The sequence below is a fragment of the Lactuca virosa genome, chromosome 5 (assembly GCF_052849685.1).
Source record: "Lactuca virosa cultivar CGN04683 chromosome 5, Lactuca_virosa_CGN04683_v6, whole genome shotgun sequence".
In the NCBI taxonomy this organism is placed as follows: Eukaryota; Viridiplantae; Streptophyta; class Magnoliopsida; order Asterales; family Asteraceae; genus Lactuca; species Lactuca virosa.
The window spans coordinates 313,345,786-313,368,222 of record NC_136430.1 but is presented as its reverse complement, the minus strand read 5'-3'; the positions used below and the strand labels follow the sequence as shown (position 1 = coordinate 313,368,222).

The 22,437-nt window shown below is 32.0% G+C and overlaps 1 protein-coding gene across 1 annotated transcript; it reads right to left on the bottom strand.

Annotated features, from left to right (window-relative positions):
* Positions 1-3,163: 3,163 nt before the first annotated feature.
* LOC145113122 (NDR1/HIN1-like protein 13) lies at positions 3,164-9,233 on the bottom strand. Its single transcript, XM_079049248.1, has 2 exons — positions 8,359-9,233; positions 3,164-3,409 (listed from the first exon to the last, which is right to left on the bottom strand). The coding sequence occupies exons 1-2, from the start codon at positions 9,028-9,030 to the stop codon at positions 3,323-3,325; spliced, it is 759 nt and encodes a 252-aa protein (XP_078905374.1). The 5' UTR covers positions 9,031-9,233; the 3' UTR covers positions 3,164-3,322.
* Between the last annotated feature and the right edge of the window lie 13,204 nt (positions 9,234-22,437).

Genomic DNA, 22,437 nt, shown 5'->3' with positions numbered 1-22,437 from the left:
TTAATCAAATATTAAAATTAATTTTTATCAGATGTTACTAAAAGAGATACTATAAAAAAAATCACATATATTATTATAATCACATGTGATTACAATCTATGTAAATCATATATGATTTAATTTATGTAAATCCTTTTGGAGATTATAATATCAAAAAATCATACATAAGAATTTATCATCAAATCATATTTAATTATAACATATGTAAATCATATATGTTTTATTTTATGTAAATCGTCTTCAGATTATAAAATCATCAAATCATATATGATTGAACACAGTCATAGAACATAGATGATATATCACATTCATTCAAAGTTTTAGAATATTTTTTCTTTCTCGAATATTTTATTTCAAACGTTTTAGTAACTTCTGCAAGTTCAAACAAACTTTATTTACTTAATAGATGAATAACAAAATACTAAATCAAGAAAATAATCGTAAAATCGAGTGTGATTAAACAGAAAAATGTTGAATAAATGCATATTTCGTTTATATTGATCTAATAAACAGTAGAAAAACTCGATATACTTATAAAATTGAGTGTTATTTAGCATAAAACCTTCAGTAAATTGTTCGATATCGAAAACTTGGGTTTGATTTCAAAAAAACTTTTGAATAATGTCGATTTCCTGTATATTGATGAAACGAACAGTAGAAAATCGTTTTGATACCTTTCGATGAAGCTTTTGATGGCATTTTCTCTGATTTTGACGACATTTTCTTCGTTTTCGTTGAAAATCGATGAAATGTTAGAGAGAAATTAGGGTTTCCAGTTGAGAGAAATGAGGGTTTTTGTTTTTGTAAATTGAGGACTCCAACGATGTATGTATGTACAATTCAATTTATATTCTTTTTTACGATCCCCCTTATTTTTTAAATGTCATATGTTTGTAACCAATTGTTAAGTTATTTACAATTATGCCACATTGGAAAATTAAAGTGTAAATTTTGTTCTCAAATGTTCTCGCAATAGAAATGTTCTCGATTGAACGCTCATATATATATATATATATATATATATATATATATATATATATATATATATATATATATAAGAATTATTTTAAAAAATTGTTCAAAATATTACAAATACTAAACTTAGCTTATTAATAAAAATATATACTTCAACAATAATTAATATTTATTTCATATAAGAATTATAAAAAAAATTTAGTTAACCTAATATTTAAAAGTAAAATCTACTTTTATTTTTATACATCCAAAAAAAGTAAGTGTATTAGTAGTTCAAGTAAAAGTTATAAAATATTAAGGGTATTATATATATATATATATATATATATATATATATATATATATATATATATATATATATATATAAAAGTTAAAGGATAAATAAAATAAATAAAAGTAAAAGTTATATAATATATATATATATATATAGGTTTAGTTTCTATGGAAAACAAAAAATCCTAAAAAAACTCTAAAAATCATAAAATGCATAAAAAATACTTAAAGATCACAAAACTTTTTTTTTGAATTTTTTTATTAAGCAATCGCAGCTTTTACTACAAAATCGCTGAAACGTTTTTTGAAAAAAAACCAATGAATTTTTCAGCGATTTTATTAAAAAAGTTGTGATTTTTTCATTAAAAATTTCAAAAAAAGTCTTGTGATCTCTAAGTATTTTTTTTTATGCATTTTTATGATTTTTAGGGTTTTTTTGTTTTCCAAATAACTCTTCCCTATATATATATATATATATATATATATATATATATATATATATATATATATATATATATATATTAATGTGATCCGTTATATTTATATTTATTAGTGATAATGCCTATGATGTGATTTCTTAGGTTAAAATACAATTTTTATTTGTTAATTATTTTAAAATTATTAAAATGGCAAGCGATTAAACTTAAATTAAATAGAAATTAAACTTGAGGTATATATTTTGAAAATTGTATCAAAATTAAAAAGGAAAAAAAGAAAATATATAAATTTGATGGGACTTGCATTAGCCAGAAATGACAACATTATGCCATTTAAGCTTTTTTATAATATTTTTTTTACTGATTTTATTGTAATACACGAATTGATTCTTGTATATAGGAGAACCCTTTTTTATGAACCCCGTAAAATAGGGATGAACATAGGTGAGTATCCGAGTCATTTTGCTATAACTGGAAACGGGATCGGCGGTTCCAGTGAAGTTAGTATCGGAACCGGCGGTTCCGGTTCCAAAAGCAAGTAACACAATTTCGTCATTTTTTAGTTTCATTAATGCAAAATAATCCTTAGCCATTGAACAAAAAGTAAATATTATAACCAGTTCATTACGATAAAAATTATAAACGGAAAAAAAATTGTTTTAATAGATGATCCAAGTTGCTAAATATAAGTCATAAACCAAAGTTCATGTTCTTTCCATTAGATAGTCTAATATCCAATTAGATAGTTCCAACAAATGTTTTAGTCGTCAACGTTGTTATAGTCAATTCGTTGAAGTATTTAGAATATTTAAATTTTAGTATTTTGGAACAGGTTCCAAAGGTTAACCGGCGGGTAAATGTTCCTAAAAATTGAAATCTGGAACCGGAAGCGGTCATTGGCGGTTCCCAGTTTTAGGAACGATAACTGGAACCAGTGACCTCAGTTTTGTTTCCAGAACTAACGGTTTCAAGATGGTTCCGGTTCCAAAAACGAGTACCCGCTATCCGTGCATATCCCAACCATAAACTATAAGTTTCTACCCTCGGTCCATGCTAGAATGTCTCGACTCTTGATAGTTGATTTTGACTTGATAAGATTAAGTGGATACATGTTGATTCTAATAATAATTAAAAACGTAAACTAAAAGTTTTTTGTTCTATCATAATTTATTTCAAATTGTAATAAACGTGCAAGGATCTTGTTTTTCAAGCATTAAACGTGGTTAGTTATTAAAAAGATGGAGAAAACAAACATGTAAAATAAAGAAATTCGAATTCTCCACGTCAAGAAACTTTTCTGAATTATTCAACCAAATTGTGTTCATTTTTAACTAAGAAATTTAAAAGAGAAACAAAACATGTATCGCGTGGATTACTTGAATATATATATATATATATATATATATATATATATATATATATATATATATATATATATATATATATATATATATATATTACATTTTTTATAGGAAAAAGAAAAAGCGATATATTCCGTAATAAATTATAAAATGGAGAAATTAATTTAAACCTCTTCCTTTCTAATCTATCTGGATTCTATCCCAACTCCCAAGTGGTAATTACTGGACTAATTTGTAACTAAATCGAGATCCAAATCTGGACCACGTCGGGTCGGGTCATAGTTGCAGACCATCGAATCCACATTGCTTGTAAGCTAGTGACTGCTTCCTTGGGCTTATGGCTATTGCACAGTCTATTGACACCTGCGAACATATCTCACATTACTATTCAAATTCATATACCATCGTACACTTGTTGATTACAAAAACTTTAAATTATTACTATTATAGCATATATTCTTTTGTTATCATTTTTGTCATAACAATCGTTACTAAAATCGAACAATAAATAAGCCAAGAAAATCGTTAAAATGTCCAACTAACTATAACAATTGTCCCATATTAGCCACAAACTTATATATATATATATATATATATATATATATATATATATATATATATATATATATATATATATATATATATATATATATATATATATATATAGGGGTGAGGTTCAATAGAGAACCATAATTAACCAAGAAACCAAGGAACCAATCTTTTTTTCAACATTTAGAACTTATTTTTTATCCAAAAAAAAATAAAAAATATAGAAATTCATAACTTTTTATCCTATCAAATTCGATTTTTTTTTTACGTCAAATTCACAATGTGAATCTTTGAAATTCACAATGTGAATCCGGATTCACACGGTGAATCCGAAAAATATTTTTCACATTCACAATGTTAATATATAAATTTAGATATTTTTAGATTTTTTTTTTTCGATAAAAAATAAGCTCTAGAAATTGAAAAAAATATTTGGTTCCTTGAAGAACCAATAATTATGGTTCTCTATTGAACTATATATATATATATATATATATATATATATATATATATATATATATATATATATATATATATATATGAGAGTTCAATTGAGAAAAAAAAAGTTGAGAATTGGGGAATCATTCTCAGCCACACATTTATTTTGCCGCAAAACACTTAAGCGTACCGTCGGAAATGGATAAATAATAAACATGTGTTTTTCAACCAAACATGTTTCCTTAAACTATGCTAATCATTAACTTAATATACACAAAAACATACTTTTTTTGTTTTTTTTTATTTTTAGAAAGCCATTTTTTTCGAAAAATTATTTTAAATATATCAAAATTTATAATTTTTTATTCTCTGTAAATAGACATTCATATTGATATAGTTTTAAGATAAAATAAAAAATTTATTTTTTTTAGAGTTTTAGCTCTCGTTATTCATAAGTGAATAAAAATCTATCAAATTTTTATTACAGTACATTCATTATTCACTTATGAATAAAACGTATGTTTAACTTTTTTTTATAGTTTAAGTATCGTTCACATATAAATATTACACGTAATAAAGTTTTTTTACTTAAAATATATTTTTTACATCATCTTTCGTCATATATTATATTTATATATGAATAAAACGTGTATTAGTTGTCGTCATATTTTATATTCATATATGAATAAAACATTTATCAGATTTTTGTTACAGTTAATTTGTTATTCATAATGAGCAACGACCAAAGAAATGAATATATACTTGTACATTGGACGCAATACACTAGATTATACAATAAAACTCACATCTTTACCAAAAAAACTCATATCTTTTTTTCGTTTAAATTTTTTGTAAGCTACATTTTTTATCGAAAAAAAAAACCGAATGTATCGTTGTTCACGATTTTTGGTCATTTTTCCAAAGAGATTCATGTTGATATATAAAAAAGAATATTTTTTTTTCCAAAAGACTCACTTCGTTTTGTTGTTTTTTTTTTCAATATTTAAGTTTATTTTTATCCAAAAAAAAAAAATTAACTATACCAAAAATCTTAATTTTTGTCCTCTATTAATAAACATCAACATCGATTAAAAGAAACTCGATTATTTCAATTATAACATTCACAATTTGAATCTGATTTCTATTTCATCTCTTTAATCATTCATAAATTAAGTGTAATTTGCATATGAATCGAAATATATTTTCATGTAGTTTTATAATATTTTAACGTTTTGATTACTCGTAAATTAGTTTTATAAAATCAACCAATGAATTTTTTTCACATTGTAAATCTGAACCGTATATAATTTAGTTTTCAAAATGTTTACACATATATGTCTATTCACAAAGTGATATATATCTAATCATAAATGTTTACACATATATGTATGTTCACAAAGTGATTAATCATATGTGATTATGGTGGTTAGTGGCAAAGGTGACGATGGTAGAGGTGACAGTGATGGAATCGGTTGATGGCAACGATGGTGGCGGTGGGGAAGGCGGCGGGAAAAAAAAAAGAACACCCAGTGGGATAAATCCATTTCTATATTATTTACCCATCTAACTTTTAACATTGTCCTTTCATACTAAAATGGACATATAGTGGGGCTAACACCTAGTGGGATAAATCCATTGCATGAAGCTTATTATGTTGACTTATCCATAAAGACTTGTATAAACATATTGTTACACTAACATGTATAACGTGTTTTTATTCAATTACATTTCTTTTCTTTCTCAACAAGGATCCCTAGACATTTGTTTCACTATAGTTCACTTTAAAAATGTATGATATGTCTCAAATGAACTTCCGATTGCATCAACGGAGGTGAGAGTGGTTTTATTTATTTATTAACCTGATTTACCTTCTCCATAAAAGTTGGATGAGTAAAAATGATGTTTATAGCACAAATTCAGTTACTTTAGTGGTATATGAGGTATATAGAGAATAATTGATTACCATTTAAAGTCAATAACCCTAAGAACTATTGCCATTTGCCACATAGTTGCCAAATAAATAGGTAACTTGTAATACCTTTTATGATGACGTCTTTTGAAAAAAAAAACAAATTAAGTTTATTATGATGTACACAAAAAGGAAAAAGTATATAAATAAAGAACAATAGATTACTCTCCTACGTCGTAATTCAACCTTTCCACTTGTAATGTATAAAAAAATTAAGGTTAATCACTAAAGTAACAAAAAGATATGTCTTCGTCACAAAATTCTCATTTTAAATATTTATAATATAGTAATATCTTTATGAAAAGTTCACAATACTTACTGCTCTGAAAAAAATCATTGCAAAATTTATGTTTTCTTGAAACTGACATAAAAATTTCGTGAGAATAAATTTTTCTTTTGTTCCTTTTTATTTTTTTTATAATTAAAAACATTTGTAAAACAATTTCACAGTTTACAAAAATAATAGTCATATTATAATACATATTTATAATTAATTTATGATAGAAATCAAACTTTTTGGTATTTTAGTAATTAACCCAAAAAAGGTTTGTTCACAAATTATTTTCCGAATACACCTTATAGGGGATGATCACAAAAATGATCATATGATCCACGAATGATATATGAAAATAACACAGCTTTTGAGCATTTATTGATTTAACCACATTTTCGAAATGAGGCTTTTCAGACTATAGATTGTAGACAAAGTAAAAAAATGTAGACAAAGTAAATTGTAGACAAAGTAAAAAAATACATTTCATATTCAAATATTGGATTTCAGACTATAAATTGTAGACAAAGTAAAAAAATGTAATCCAAAATTTTAAGATTATTTCCGAAATCTGAATAATAAATCCAGAATTTCAAAAAAAATATTTAGTTTTTTTACTGAAATCTAACAAAAAGATAAAAAAAAATCATTTAAAAACTAAATAGATTACAATACAATAACAAAAAAGTGCAATTTAGTTGAAAACCCAAAGATAGTAAACATTTGATGTTCGGAAATATCAAAAACATTTCCAAAATAAAACAAAAATTTAAAGAAAAAAAATAACAAAAGTGAAGTTGAAAACCAAATGATAGTAAACATTTCAAAATTGAAATGCAAGAAAGAAATTTTTGGAAGTATTTAGTGCAAATGTGAGAAAAATCCAACTTTTGTGAGACATGGCTAATATCAGACTTAATAATTATTTTAGAAGTTGTTTAAAAGTTAGAACATTTTTATGGACATGTTCAGCTTTTAGAAGCTTTTAACTTTTAGTTTTTTTTTTTAAAAAAAAAATCTTTATTCGACAATAGGAATTTATAGTCTTTTGTTAAAACAAAAAACTTTAAGTCAAAAAACTATTTCTAGTAACATTTAACAAAAAACTTTTTTAGAATTTTACAAATTGACTTAATTACATTTTTTTTTAAAATAATGAAGTGTTTAGATAAGTGTAATTTTATATGTTTTAAAAGTTTTCAATTGTTGTCGAGAACATTCATACACAAATAAAAGTATATCTTTCAAGTATTCATGCCTTCCTTTTTAATTTTTTTTTATTTACCGAAGACTCATATATTCTCCAAAATCTTAATTTTTGTAAGTATTCGTCTTGTTCTTACAGTCTTACTTGAGTAATTGGAAATAACAAGCAATACCCACTCCCAATGATTGCGGAGACAATTTTCACAGTCATGTGACAGTGGGTCCAGGCCACCACAGTATATATTTAGGAAACATTCCTCCTCGAGGCTCTCTTTTAAATGCAATATTCCATTTTTTAAACATGTTTTGTCTAAATTAAGGACCTTTTAAACAAAACACATTAACTACACAACTTATTTACCAAATTATTATTATTTTGATTTCATGTATCATGTAATAATATCTTTCAACATACAATTATATCTTTCAACGAATAAGTAAACAAAAAATAATCCCATTCAATATAATGTACCACTAAAGTATATATTACGACAATTAACAAACAAACAACACCACTTAATTAAAATTAAGAAAGATAACCCGATTCAATATAATGTACAACTAAAGTACAGAAATAGTGGTTGTATTATAATGCATTTCATTATTGGTGACTTGGTGTATTGGATGTTTGTGGTATTAATTATTCATTACTCTTCCTTTATTAAACCAATTAGTAAACTTAATGCAACTCTAATCACCCATTTAAAGGAAAGTTATTAGTTTAATCCTAATGAGGCTTTCTCTGAAGGAGTGCATGATTAGCAAAAGGTACGTGGGACATGGGCTTTTGACAAAAGCCAGAAAGTTCAAAGCAAACACAAAGAGTCTTGTGTGAATGTGTAAGGGAAAAATTGAAAAATCAATGTGAAAATTGCTAACCTGCACAGCGGGTGAAGTTAACCCAATGATCCGAATCTTGGCCCTTACATCACCCATGATCCGAAGTTCGACCCGGTCATTAAGCGACGCGTCTCTAACCAAATCAGCAGCATCCGTCTGCAACAGATTCACTCGATCCACCGTCACCGTCGTCTGCACCTCTCGGATGCTGTGAGCAGGTTGGAAAAATCCGGGAACGGTGCCCCGACCCAACGGAATACCATGGTACATGATATTGAATGTCGACTCCTCGTACTTGATCCCGACCTTGTTGTCATTTTTGGCGGTGAACATCATGCGAATGGCAAGGGATATAGAGGCGGAGTTCGGAGAATTGACGGTGGCCGAAGGAGGATTTGCTGCTGAGAGGCTGATGTATTGGACACCGACTTGTTGGAGATTGAATTCGGGTTTTTTGGGTTTGACGGCGAGGAAGATGACGAGGACGACGGCGATGACGAGAAGGGCGAGGAAGGAGAAGAGGAGGAAAAGGCAGCAGCAACAGCCTTTGATTGAGGCGGAGGAAGAGGAGGAGGAAGAGTTTGGATAGTAGCGTTGGTTGTGGCGTGGGTGGTAGTTTAATGGTGGCGGTGGCCGTGGACGGATTGTGTGGTTTTGGTTTTGGATTTGGTTTTGGGGGGTGGTGGTGGTCATTTCAGTACCGGAGGTCATCGTTTTGTTTTCCGCCGACGAAATGTAGGCGGTGGGGGTGCCGTTGAGAAATGAGTAAAGCTATGGAGACCCGGCACCTCTCTTTATTCTTTCTTTTCTTTCTGCTCAGTGTTTCTTTCTGGGCTTTTCTTTAGGGGGGGAGTGAGTGAGAGTGGAGTGAAAATGGCAATGGTTGTGTATTTTAAAGATGAAAGTTTGACTAATTAGGAAAAATATGGAGAATATATTTCAAAGTAGAATAAGCAAATTTTGGAACTCAAGGCATACTTTTAGTAACCAATTTTATTTTATTTATTTATTTATTTATTTTTAAAGTATTTCTTATTTATAATCGGCTTAGTTTTAGTATAACATGAAAGTTCCACGTAAGGATCGAAAGGATATTCATATTTCGGGTAAAATTAAGTCACGTACATAATAAAACTCTTTATTTTAGGGATTTTTTTTTAAATGTTAATTTGAGACCATCTATATTTTGTAAGATATGATGATCAAATCTTAGCCTTTGATCAAAACTGATATTGTGGCTCATTAAAAAATGTGATTAACACTAATTAATCTAATTGAATAGTTAATCAATGATAGATTAGTCACTAAGTTAAATTTAAGATGATTAAATCTGATATAATATTAGCGTCATCTTCATGTCATCAAAAAATCATCGACATCGATTCTTCTACCAAGATATTCGTTGGATCAACATTCATTGTTCTTCAATTCACTCTGACCGATCTTCTATCTCCTTAAATCTTATATTCTTTCAACCGATAATCGATTTGAGTTGGTCATTGATCGAACAATGTTAAATCATAGCTTTTAAATTCGCGATTTTTGTGTTTTTCGAGTTCATGTTCTTCATTCTTCTACATCTACAACTGATAATCTAGAGTGATTGAGGTTTATGTTCATCTATCGACATCAACAATTCATTACAAGATTGTGATCGATTTTAACTTTGTGATCATCAATTTCATCCAAAGTAGAGGTTCAAGTGTTCAACGATTTCTGCTAATCTTCATCTTCAACAATACGATCTTTCAAGCTGTGATTTTTACTCAACATCACGAAGTCATCAATTGATCAAGGTTTGAGTTTGCATCGCTTTCATTGTTACTTGCATATAACATATTCAATTTTTTACCTAGTAACATGAACTGATTGAATCATCAAGCTATTAGCGATTTCTCTAATTTATATATCTCTGATTCGTGATTTCAACAATCAAACATCATTTGTTGAATTTCTTTAACCTAGAACACAATTTAACCTATAATATGTTATTTGGCAATACATCATCTGTTTCATTGTTTGATTTTAAACTTTCATTAAATCAATATGTTTTTTTAGCAATATGTCATCTGTTTGTTTTTCATTAACATCATCTTGGTGATAAGTTCATGTTACTGCATATTATTCTTATAGAATATTGGACATATATATATATATATATATATATATATATATATATATCAATAATGATAACTGTTATGGATATTTTAGATATGCATGACATCGAAAATAATCATCTCGATGAGAAAAATCATCAATTCGGTTCTAATGATTCAAAGATTCTTCATAATGAGGAAAATAAATTAGAAACTCAAGGTAATTTTGTTAATTTTTACTTTATGTCATGATTTAATCAATTGATCAAGGTGTGAGTTTTCATTTTTACTTGCATATAACATATTTAATTTTTAACCTAGTAACATGAACTGATTGAATCATCAAACTGTTGGGTTATGAGCAAAACAACAATCATATGGTGCACATGCAAACCCTAAAGCTTTGGATCTAGGTTTTTCTAATTGTACATGCAATAATCATCCAAAGCTTGTAAACCCTAAATCTATCATATAGAAATCGAAATCAACATAATTAAACAAGTAAAAATGTTACGTTTCAGTTGTAGCTTGAAGATCCTTACCTTTAAGAGCTTAGTATCACAAGTGTAATACCTCTAATCGATCACAAACACCAAAAGCAATTGGGGAATGTTAGAGAGAGAGGAGGAGGCTCAAAATTGGCTGGTGATCCTTCTAGGGTTTCAAGTGGCCGGTTTTGGGATGCCAAGGGGGTCCTTATATAGCTAAAGAATTAGGGTTTCAGTCAAATACCTAATCAGGTTGCTTAAGCCCTAAGCAGCCCACAGGAATCTTCCAGAATCCCTACCATGGACGAAATCTAGTGGGCTTCCACAAGGATTTCGTCCACCCCTATCCTTAGGGTTCCTCAGCCCATATTGCAATTATCTTATAATTACAATATCAGTCCATTAATTCAATTAACCTCTTTTGAACACAAAATTAATTCTAAATTAATTCTTGACCAATATTAATTAAATAATATGATTTCTCCTTTAATATATTATTCTCATAATATTTTAATAAATCACATTTATCCTCTTTCTCCATTATTCATCCAGTCAAGTTGCTTTGGTGAAGGCAACCCAAAAGGATCATGCTACTATCGGGTCAAGTACATACCAAATATAGTTATGGGTTTAGACACCTAATCCAACAGTCTCCCACTTGGATAATTCTAATAACTATAAATGAAAGTACGACTTTAAAATCCAATTAGCAATCGTAGCTCTCAAAAGCCGTTGTCGAACTCTGACACGTCCTTTAGATAAGGGATCGTATAGTCCTCCGTTCTCAAGATATCGTGCAGACATATACACGGAACATAGTCATACTTATTTTCCAGCAGTTTGTTTCCCGATTTCCGATTTGTCTGACATAGAACTTAATTGAACACATCAATTCAGTCCTGACCCGGCCCGACACATAAGTCAAAACAAAATCATCAAGGGGCCCAAGATATCGTTTTTAACCTCGTAGGATAAAAGGAACAGATAAACTTTGACTTATATGCTTGTACTGTTGGGTTTTGAGCATTCTAACACTCCTATGGTGTACATGCAACCCTATAAACCTTGGATCTATGTTTTCTCTATTATACATGCAAATATTAACTATTCCAAGGTTTCATCCAAACTAGCATATTATGAAGCACCTATACTACAAAGTTCTAGTTAGATGACATACCTTTTTGATGTAGCTTGATGTCTTCAAGCTTTAAGAGCTTAGCCCCAATAGCGTGGAAGCCTCAAATGGAATCACAAATCACCAAAACACCTTGGAAGAACTTGAGAGAATATGTATGCACACTAAAATCAGCTCACTCTTATTTTCACACACTTTGTACCAATTTTGTGAGCCAAGGACCCCTTTATATATTATGGAGGATTAGGGTTACATCCATGTAAACCCTAATACCCATGACCTTTCATTTACATAGGATCCATGGGTTAAAAGCTCCATGGACCATCCATGAAAGCTTAGCCCAACCTAAATGAACTTGGCCCATTCCATATATATAAGAGTCCATATTTAATTAGTTCTTTTTGATCACTTAATTAATTCTAAATTAATTCTTGATCAATACTAATTAAATAATATGATTCCATATTAATATATTAGAACTTATAATATATTAATATAAATCATAAATATACTATTCTCAAAAGACTATCCATATAAATTGTGTCGGTGAAATGCAACCCAAATGGACCATGTCGGGTCGGGTCAAGTACATACCAAATATAGTTATGGACTTAGACATTAATCCAACAGTCTCCCACTTGGATAAGTCTAAAACTATTATTGAGTATGACTTCGAAACCCAACTGGCAATCGTAGCTCTTAAAGCCGCTGTCGAACTCTGACCTTGTCAATGACTTGTCCATTAGATAAGGGATCATATATTCCTCCATTCTAGATATCATATGGACTGAGACATGGATTATAATCATTCTCTCTGTCCATTTGTTGTTTCCCGATTTTCGATTTATGATGACTGACTGATTGAACAAATCAAATCAGTCCTGGCTTGGCCAAGCACTCACATGTGTCATCGCTAAATCATCGAGGGGCCCACAGATATCGCTTTTATCCCGAAGGTAAAAGGAATGGATAAACTTCGACTCATATGGCTTGTTCTACTACTTGTTGAATCATACACAAAGGCACGTTTTATAACATCGAGTTACCAATGCGTTTTCGTGCAATCAATGTATAACCAACTCATAGTAACAACTCATATCTCTAGGTTTGAAGAATATAAGATATTATCGTCTCATGATCACTCGTGATAAAATCCATGAAGTGATTCAAATGAGCGCGGGTTGAATCCAATACTCAGAACTTATGAGCACTCATGAGTGTTGCAGCACCACTTTGTCCACCAACTTGGACCTCTACAAACCAACCCATGACAGTCTTGATTCATATCTACTTCCAACATATGACTGACTGTGGATGGTTTGAATAACTTAATCATTCACGAAGAGCGACTTAGTTATTCTGGAAGTCAAAACATGCAAAGTGAAACACAAGAATAAATGAATCAAATATGGTATCAAACCCTATGAATATAAATAAACACTTTTATTTATCACCATACTGATTATTATTATTCATTGTTTCGGTTTTATCAACTTTATACTTGAATTAAAAACACTAGTTGTCCCATGCTCCAAGCATGTACACTATGTTTTTCTTAAACAATAGCTTTGCCATACACCAAGTATGCACTCTATGTTTGTCTATGATCCTTACTTTGTGAAATAAACCAATTGAACATAATTTCAATGATTCTAATTTCACACTCCCAAATCCTTATCGAAAAATGTGAGAATTTCAAATTCCTATCATTTATCGAAATCTGTTTAGATTTTAAACTTATATGCACTGACCCTCCTGTAATGAATATGTACAAAGTCACAAAGACTTGTCAACAGTCATTATAAGGTATTCCAATGGAGATCAACTCCATGGAAACTAAGTCTCATATTCAAAGTACATTGCTTTGGACATGCTTCTTGCATTAAGTTTTCTAATCTTACACAGATAACTTCCACCTATGGAGACAACTCCATATTCTCATTTTGACTACCACTTCTGAATAAGAGATGCCTCTTTTCAGAATATGTCAATATGGTCCTTCCAAAATTAGCACTATACTTCCAACTGTCCCTGAGCAACCAATCTTTGGTAAACCTCAGATTGTCCTCGACAATTGCTTAATCATTTTAGTCATATCCAATTCTAGACCTTTTCCCTTCTTAATGTCTCTGGGCATTTGGAAAAAATTAGAAATGACAAATATTATAGCACATGCAATCGATCCTGTACCCAAAGCAAATGGTACACGATTCATGATGTCTCACATAAAGACATGATTCTAGACCAGTCTTTTGCTACAATATTTTTTATTTGTCATGTTTTCAAAATTTGACTATGAAGAGGGATGCCGTAATCATAATCGAATTTTGAGAACGCAATATATAGAATTTCCTTAAGTTGAACCAATCCAACATGAAATTCATATATATATTCTTGACTAAAGATGATTAAGGTCTCAATCTAAGCCTTTAGAACTGAAATGAAGTATATCCTCTCCCTTAATTATAGCAAAACAACTTTTTCAATCCCTGCAGCCTCACGAATTGAAACTTTTGTTTTCTATAATTAACATTGCTAACTTGCAACACTAACAATAATTATCATGCTCCCACTAACATGATGATTATTAGCATAACACTTATGCTCCCACTAGCTTTGACATGTACTCAGAAATCAGCTGGACTTCTAGAAATCAATACTTTATTGACTTTCTTACCAAAGTTCAGATTTCTGATACGAGATGCTTTGATAAAACTTTATCAAAATAATACACCTTTCCTTAGATAGCATGCATGTGTGTCTAAACAATTTCAGAACTATGAAAAGGGATGCCGTAATCATAGTCTCAATTGTTTAGACCTTTTGCCATCTGCTTCAAATCTACTTGGTGGAAGTGTTTCCTTACCATCATTTTCATGAATCGGAGAGAAACCTTATGACCCTTAGATTTTATGGTGTATGTGTTCTTATCCATGTGAATCGTCAAAACCATAGTCACAAGACAAGGATAATGACAAATCCAAACTCATATGGACTGAACTTATGCAATCTTAACTTCTTGCCACCTGGCAGTACAGGGCCTGCCATTGCTTCCAACTTGTTATGCAACCAATTGAGAACTTTCAGAACTCCTATGCAAAGCCAACTTTAACTGGAATGGGCACAGAATATGTCAACACGATAGGTTATAAACCTCAAGTCGTGTGCTAGTGAAGAACCTCAGGTTTTATTCTTGATTAGTTCTTGAAATTCTTTTTAGGATCTTTAAGACTCTCACTATCCTGTTGACATATAAGACTATCTTGCCAAATAATCAAGAGATAGTGCGGATTCTTTATCAAGACAAACACTTCACACAATTGGCCTTAGTTGGTCTTTGTTTTATCCAAAACATCACAACTTACCAATTTCAAATGTACAAGAGTAGGACACTTTTACTCTTACATTTGACAAGTGTTTTAAACCTTTCTTTAAGATATGTCACTCAAGTTACAATCTTGGAGTATGACTCTAAGAATTGTTTTGGAACGAAGTATGACTCATCTTCCTGATCTAACCATTGCAACAATTCATGACTCCTCTTCTTAGTCATAAGAATGCACTAAGATGACCTTTAGAGGACTAATTGTGATATGATTTCTAAATCATTAAGATGATCACAAACATGATACTAAAGTACTCTCCCATCTTTTCAGATTTGAGAAACTTTTATCTTTCTGCCTAATTTGATTCTTCCCATTCGTTCTGCCATACATTGAGACTTTTCCAATGTTTCAGAATTATACTTAAACTTGTAAGTATAACCATATTTACTAAACTTTAGTAAATCAAATAGTCTTAACGAGCTTTGTGGTGGACATGACCAGTGCACAAGAATGTGTACTCGATCCCTTTAGTCCTTCACTTGACTCACACATCCATGTGAACAAGTAATTAGTCTTGATTTTCCAATGCTTGAAAGTACTCATTCATCATACTATTCAACTTGCATGATTCCAAGTTTCGGTCTAATTAAAACTTGGGTGATGAGGAACTTTCATGATTTGGTAAATTTAGACACTACCACAAATGAAAGAATCAAATCCATTTTCCAATATTGCTGTCAGTGGAATCATATAAGCAACAATTTTCCACAAATGTCATTGTAAGGATACTTCAAATAAATAAAATTAAACAATTTTCTTTTATTTTAAAACTTTGCGGAAAAACTTATCCTTACAATCCACATGGAAAATTGTTGTTATCTATTCCTTAGCAATATATCATAACTTCTTAAGCAACTGCTCAAAATTCTGATGCGATCGAAATCCACCTTCGCGATCAGAATCAGCATATACTTCCTTTAAGATTTCTCTCTATTCTTTGATTCTTAAACCATCAACATGTGACTCAGTCACATCATGTAATGAGGATCTCAGAATAGAACTTAACAGAGTTAGATAATGGGCTCTACCTGATGTAGAGTCAAACTTATTGACTTTAACATCCTTAGGTAAATTTGGCAGCTTTGCAATCAACGCCCCTTCCTTTGGCAAAATAAACATATGGACCCTTTGGTAATGGGACTATCTCAGACTTAGCCTTTCTCTTTACCATTTGGTCAACCGGGTTGACTATGGCCAATCCCTTTCCATTGGGAAGAGAATGTTTTTTCTGGATTTCCAGTGTCACCATTGTCACTGTCCATAAAGTTTTTGGAAAGTTGATCTTCTAATCAAATTTGCTTTACTATCGTTCCAAATCATTGCTGATTCAGCAACACCAAGCAAATAGATATGATTATTAAGGTTCATGTCATAGTCTGTTTCATAGTAGTCCCAAAGGAACTCACTATGTGACTTAGAAAGTGATTGAACATCCAACTTTCTCAAGACTTTGACACCCAACTCTCCCGGCTTGTCAATATGTGACTTCATCTCTAAGATGTGATCACACATAGACCTTGCTTGCCATTAGGGCTTGAGTGACCTTGAACTTGTGGGTTAGGGAGAATAGTTGGAGGAGGTGGAGGAAGAGAAGTATGACTTCCATGAGCCAAACTCGGGAAGTCATATTCATTAGGAAAGCTTGGTTTGGGAAGATCATTGTTGTCTAAACCAGACATCAACAATGGGAGAAATTCACGTAAAGTTGATTTAAGTCCTTAATATAACACCCAATATGATATATTAAGGCTAGGACCCAACAAACTATTTTATAACTTGGAAGAGGGATGCCGTAATCCAAGCTATAAAATATTTGAAGGTAGGTGAATGACGATTCACCAATTTCCACCAAGATAAACGAAATGTATCATTAGGTTTTAATTGGTTTTGAAACTCCTAGATTCTTTTGAGATTCATTGAACTTTTCAATGGCATGTTTCAATCTCGAGTGTGCCCTTCAGGTTTTGTGACTGGGATGCCGAGGATCACAAAACAAGGTGTGAAGTAACCATGCAAATATACTTGGTACCCTTAATATTTACCCCTCAATCGATGTGCCGGTTAACCACACACGCTCCAACGATACTATGATAAACATTAAGTTACCCTTTGCCTACCTTGTTAAGTCCAGGTTAGTGTGCCGGTTAACCACACACGCTCCACTAACAGCTTAAACAAAGTGCAAAGTGTAATTTCATGGATTAGCACCTTATTCATATTTTCCTAAGTAACTAAGATTGGGAATTTATAAGTGTTTAGTTACTTAGTATTTATCATTATACTTATAATGAAGGGAGAATTATAGTCCTTGTCCTACCTGTTCGGCTACGACCCTCCACCGGTCAAGGAAGCGGTGAGTGAGAGTGGACACCCATTAAACTGCCATTTTATAGGCAGTAACCTTATACCCCCCTTATAGACCGGCTTCGTGAATGAGGCCTACTAATGGTAAGACGACTTGCTCTTATACATATAATATATTAAACTTTTAATATTATAATAGTATAAGGGTGTATTTTAGACATTTAAAATACTTGGTGGTTTAATCTATTAATTAAACTAGACTTTTAATTTAATTAAACTCAAACCATATATTTATGGATTAATAATACTCTTTTAATTAAACGCTTTAATTAACTATTAATAAAGTCCATAAGAGTTAATTTGAACTATTCAACAAAACATCATAATTCCAATTATTTAACTCAAAATTAAAACCATTTAACTAATTGTTTAAGTTATGAACCCAAGAGTTTTAGAATTCAATTCTTTTTTTCATAAAAAACTTTTCTCAAATTCCAAAACTTGAGGGCAAGTTTTGTAATTCTTGAAAACTTTTGGATTCCATAACTTATGGAATTAATGGTGTTTTATGATGAAACTTTCCATGCTCCATAACTTAAGAACAAGTTATGGAATTCTTTAAAACATTGACACCAAATTTTGTAACTCCATAAAACTTTGAATCAATTTTTTTTTTAAAAAAAAACTTTCATATCCATAACTTATGGAAGTTTCAAAAACCCTTAAGATCACAACTTTAAAAAAAAAAATTGAGCTCCAAAATTTTATGACAAAATATGTAACTCCTTAAAACATTTAGATCAAACTTTTAAAACTAATAAAATAATCATATCATTTTATCTTTTACTAAATTTGACCTAATTCAACTCATATAACAAATGATTCAAATTTTACAAATAATTCGTTTTTCATAAAACAAGTAATTATCTTAAAATTTGACAAACGTCATCTTTTTTTTTCCTTTTTTTCCCACTTGGAAATAAAATATTTGCATCAATATAACAGAAAACAACCCATGGCTCTGATACCACTGTTGGGTTTTGAGCATTCTAACACTCCTATGGTGTACATGCAACCCTATAAACCTTGGATCTATGTTTTCTCTATTATACATGCAAATATTAACTATTCCAAGGTTTCATCCTAACTAGCATATTATGAAGCACCTATACTACAAAGTTCTAGTTAGATGACATACCTTTTGATGTAGCTTGATGTCTTCAAGCTTTAAGAGCTTAGCCCCAATAGTGTGGAAGCCTCAAATGGAATCACAAATCACCAAAACACCTTGGAAGAACTTGAGAGAATATGTATGCACACTAAAATCGGCCCACTCTTATTTTCACACACTTTGTACCAATTTTGTGAGCCAAGGACCCCTTTATATATTATGGAGGATTAGGGTTACATCCATGTAAACCCTAATACCCATGACCTTTCATTTACATAGGATCCATGGGTTAAAAGCTCCATGGACCATCCATGAAAGCTTAGCCCAACCTAAATGAACTTGGCCCATTCCATATATATAAGAGTCCATATTTAATTAGTTCTTTTTGATCACTTAATTAATTCTAAATTAATTCTTGATCAATACTAATTAAATAATATGATTCCATATTAATATATTAGAACTTATAATATATTAATATAAATCATAAATATACTATTCTCAAAAGACTATCCATATAAATTGTGCCGGTGAAGTACAGCCCAAATGGACCATGCCGGGTCGGGTCAAGTACATACCAAATATAGTTATGGACTTAGACATTAATCCAACATGTACTATTTTACTCATCAAATCGTACACAACAATATGTTTTATAACATCAAGTTACTAATGCACAACCAACTCGTAAACAACAACTCATATATCTAGGTTTAAAGACTATATGATATTATCGTCTCACAATCACTCGTGATTAAATTCCATGAAGTGATTCATGTGAGCGTGGGTTTAAGCCGGTACTCAAATCTTATTTCAGGAGCACTCATGAACGTTGCAACAAACATTTGCTATGTCTAAACGTTTTAGACAGTTTACAAGCCAATTCATGACAGTCTTGATTCATACTTACTTCCAACATATGACCGACTGTGGATAGTTTAAATAATCTTATTATTTAGGAAGTCAAAACATGCAAAGTGAAACAATAGTAAATAATTGACACAAGACAGTAACAATACTTGTAAATAAAACACCTTTATTTAATCATCAAAATGTCAATTACAATTTATCTATTACAAGTTTCTAAAAGCTATCTAATCACTAAAACTAATATCGTCCTTCAGCCCAATGCTCCTAGCGTGCTGCAAGTGCTTAACCCTACTCAGTCCCTTCGTAAGGGGATCTGTTGGGTTCTCTTCTGACGATACCCTCTTCACTAAGAGGAGTCCCTCTTATACCCGATGTCTAATGAAATGATATTTTCTGTCGATATGCTTGGATCTGCCATGATCCCTCGGTTCCTTGGTTAAGGCAACCGCACCTTCGTTATCGCAGAAAATCTCCATAGGCTCCTCTATGGCCGGTACAACTCCAAGGTCTCCGATGAAGTTCTTTAGCCATATTGCCTCCTTTGACGCTTCGCTTGATGCTATGTACTCTGATTCGCACGTTGAATCAGTTACGGTCTCCTGCTTGGAACTTTTCCAAGTCACTACTCCTCCGTTCAGGGTAAACACCCAGCCCGACTGCGAGCGGAAATTATCCCGGTCGGTATGAAAACTGGCGTCACTATACCCTCGCACTCTCAAGTCATCACTCCCACCGAGGATAAGGAACCATTCCTTAGTCCTTCGTAGGTACTTGAGAATATTCTTTATTGCGGTCCAATGTGCCCTACCATGGTTCCCTTGATATCTGCTAACCATGCTCAAAGCGAAGGCCACATCAGGCGCGAGTACACGTCATAGCATACATGATTGAGCCAGCTGCGGAAACATAAGGAACTCAGCTCATCTCTGCTCTCTCGGCTTCGGTACTCGGGCTTTGAGTCTTACTCAACTTGGTATTGCTTTGGATTGGTAACTCCCCTTTCTTGGAATTCTCCATGCTAAAAGGTTTTAACACTTTATCCAAGTAAGTACTTTGACTAAGTCCTATTAGTCTTTTACTCCTATTTCTCAATATCCTTATCCCTAGAATATAAGCAGCTTCTCTGAGATCCTTCATAGTGAAGCACTTCCCAAGCCAGGACTTAACCTCCTGCAGAGTTGGGATGTCGTTTCCTATGAGCAGTATGGCATCCACATATAATACGAGAAAGCTAACTATACTCCCACTAGCTTTGACATATACGCATGACTCATCCTCACTTCTTGAGAAACCAAACTCTTTGACTTTCTCATCGAAACAAAGATTCCATCTGCGAGATGCTTGTTTCAATCCATAAATGGATTTCTCAAGCTTACACACTCTATTAGGGTGCTCTGTATTGACAAAACCCTCTGGCTGACTCATGTAAACATCTTCAACCAACTTTCCATTAAGGAAAGCGGTTTTGACATCCATTTTCCATATTTCATAGTCATGAAATGCAACTATGGCTAGCATAACCCTTATAGATTTAATCTTCGCTACTGGTGAGAAGGTCTCATCATAGTTAACTCTGGGAGTTTGAGTAAAGCCCTTTGCAACCAATCGCGCCTTATACTTGTGTACTTTCCCATCCATGTCGGTCTTCTTCTTGTAGATCCATTTGCACCCGACCGTCTTACGACCTGGTACATTGTCAACCAAGTTCCAAACTTGATTGTCATACATGGACTGAATCTCGCTGTCCATAGCCTCTTTCCATTTTGCAGACTCCGGGCCCGCCATGGCTTCCTTGTAGGTGTTAGGTTCATCCAAATTTATTAGTGTGCTATCACTAATAAACGTATCACCTTCACTTGTTATATGGAAACCATACAACAAAGGTGGAACACTAACTCTACTGGAACGTCTAAGAGGTAAGGACTCGTCAATCGGTTTCAACCGGAGTTTCCTCTTTGGGTTGATCGCTAGTGTTAGAGGTTCCTTCATCACTTGATTCTTGAAGCTCTTCAAGATCAATTTGCCTCCCATTGTCCTTTTGGCATATGAGTTCTAGCTCTCGGAAAACCCCTCTCCTTGCAACGAAGAAAACATTGTCACTCGGTCTATAGAAGAGATATCCAAAGGACTTCTACGGATAGCCGATGAAAATACACCGCTCACTACGAGGTTCGAGCTTGTCGTGAGTCTCTCGTATTATGAAAGCCTCGAAACCCCAAACCTTGAAATGTGACAACGAGGGAGCTTTCCCTGTCCACATCTCGTGAGGTGTTTTGGCAACCTTCTTAGTCGGGACTAGATTTAGGATATGGGCGGCAGTCTCTAAGGCATACCCCCAGAATGAGATAGGTAACGAAGCTCGACTCATCATGGAACGAACCATGTCCAACAAGGTTCGATTGCGCCTCTCAGCCACACCATTTAACTGCGGTGTCCTAGGTAGCATCAATTACGAAACAATTCAACATTCCTTGAGGTAGTCGTGGAATTCAACACTAAGGTACTCACCTCCTCGATCGGATCAGAGCATCTTAATTTTCCTGCCCAGCTGATCCTCCACTTCTTGCTTAAACTCTTTGAACTTTTCAAAGGTTTCTGACTTTTGCTTGATTAAGTAGATATATCCATATCTGCTATAATCATCGGTGAAAGTCACATAGAAGCGGTT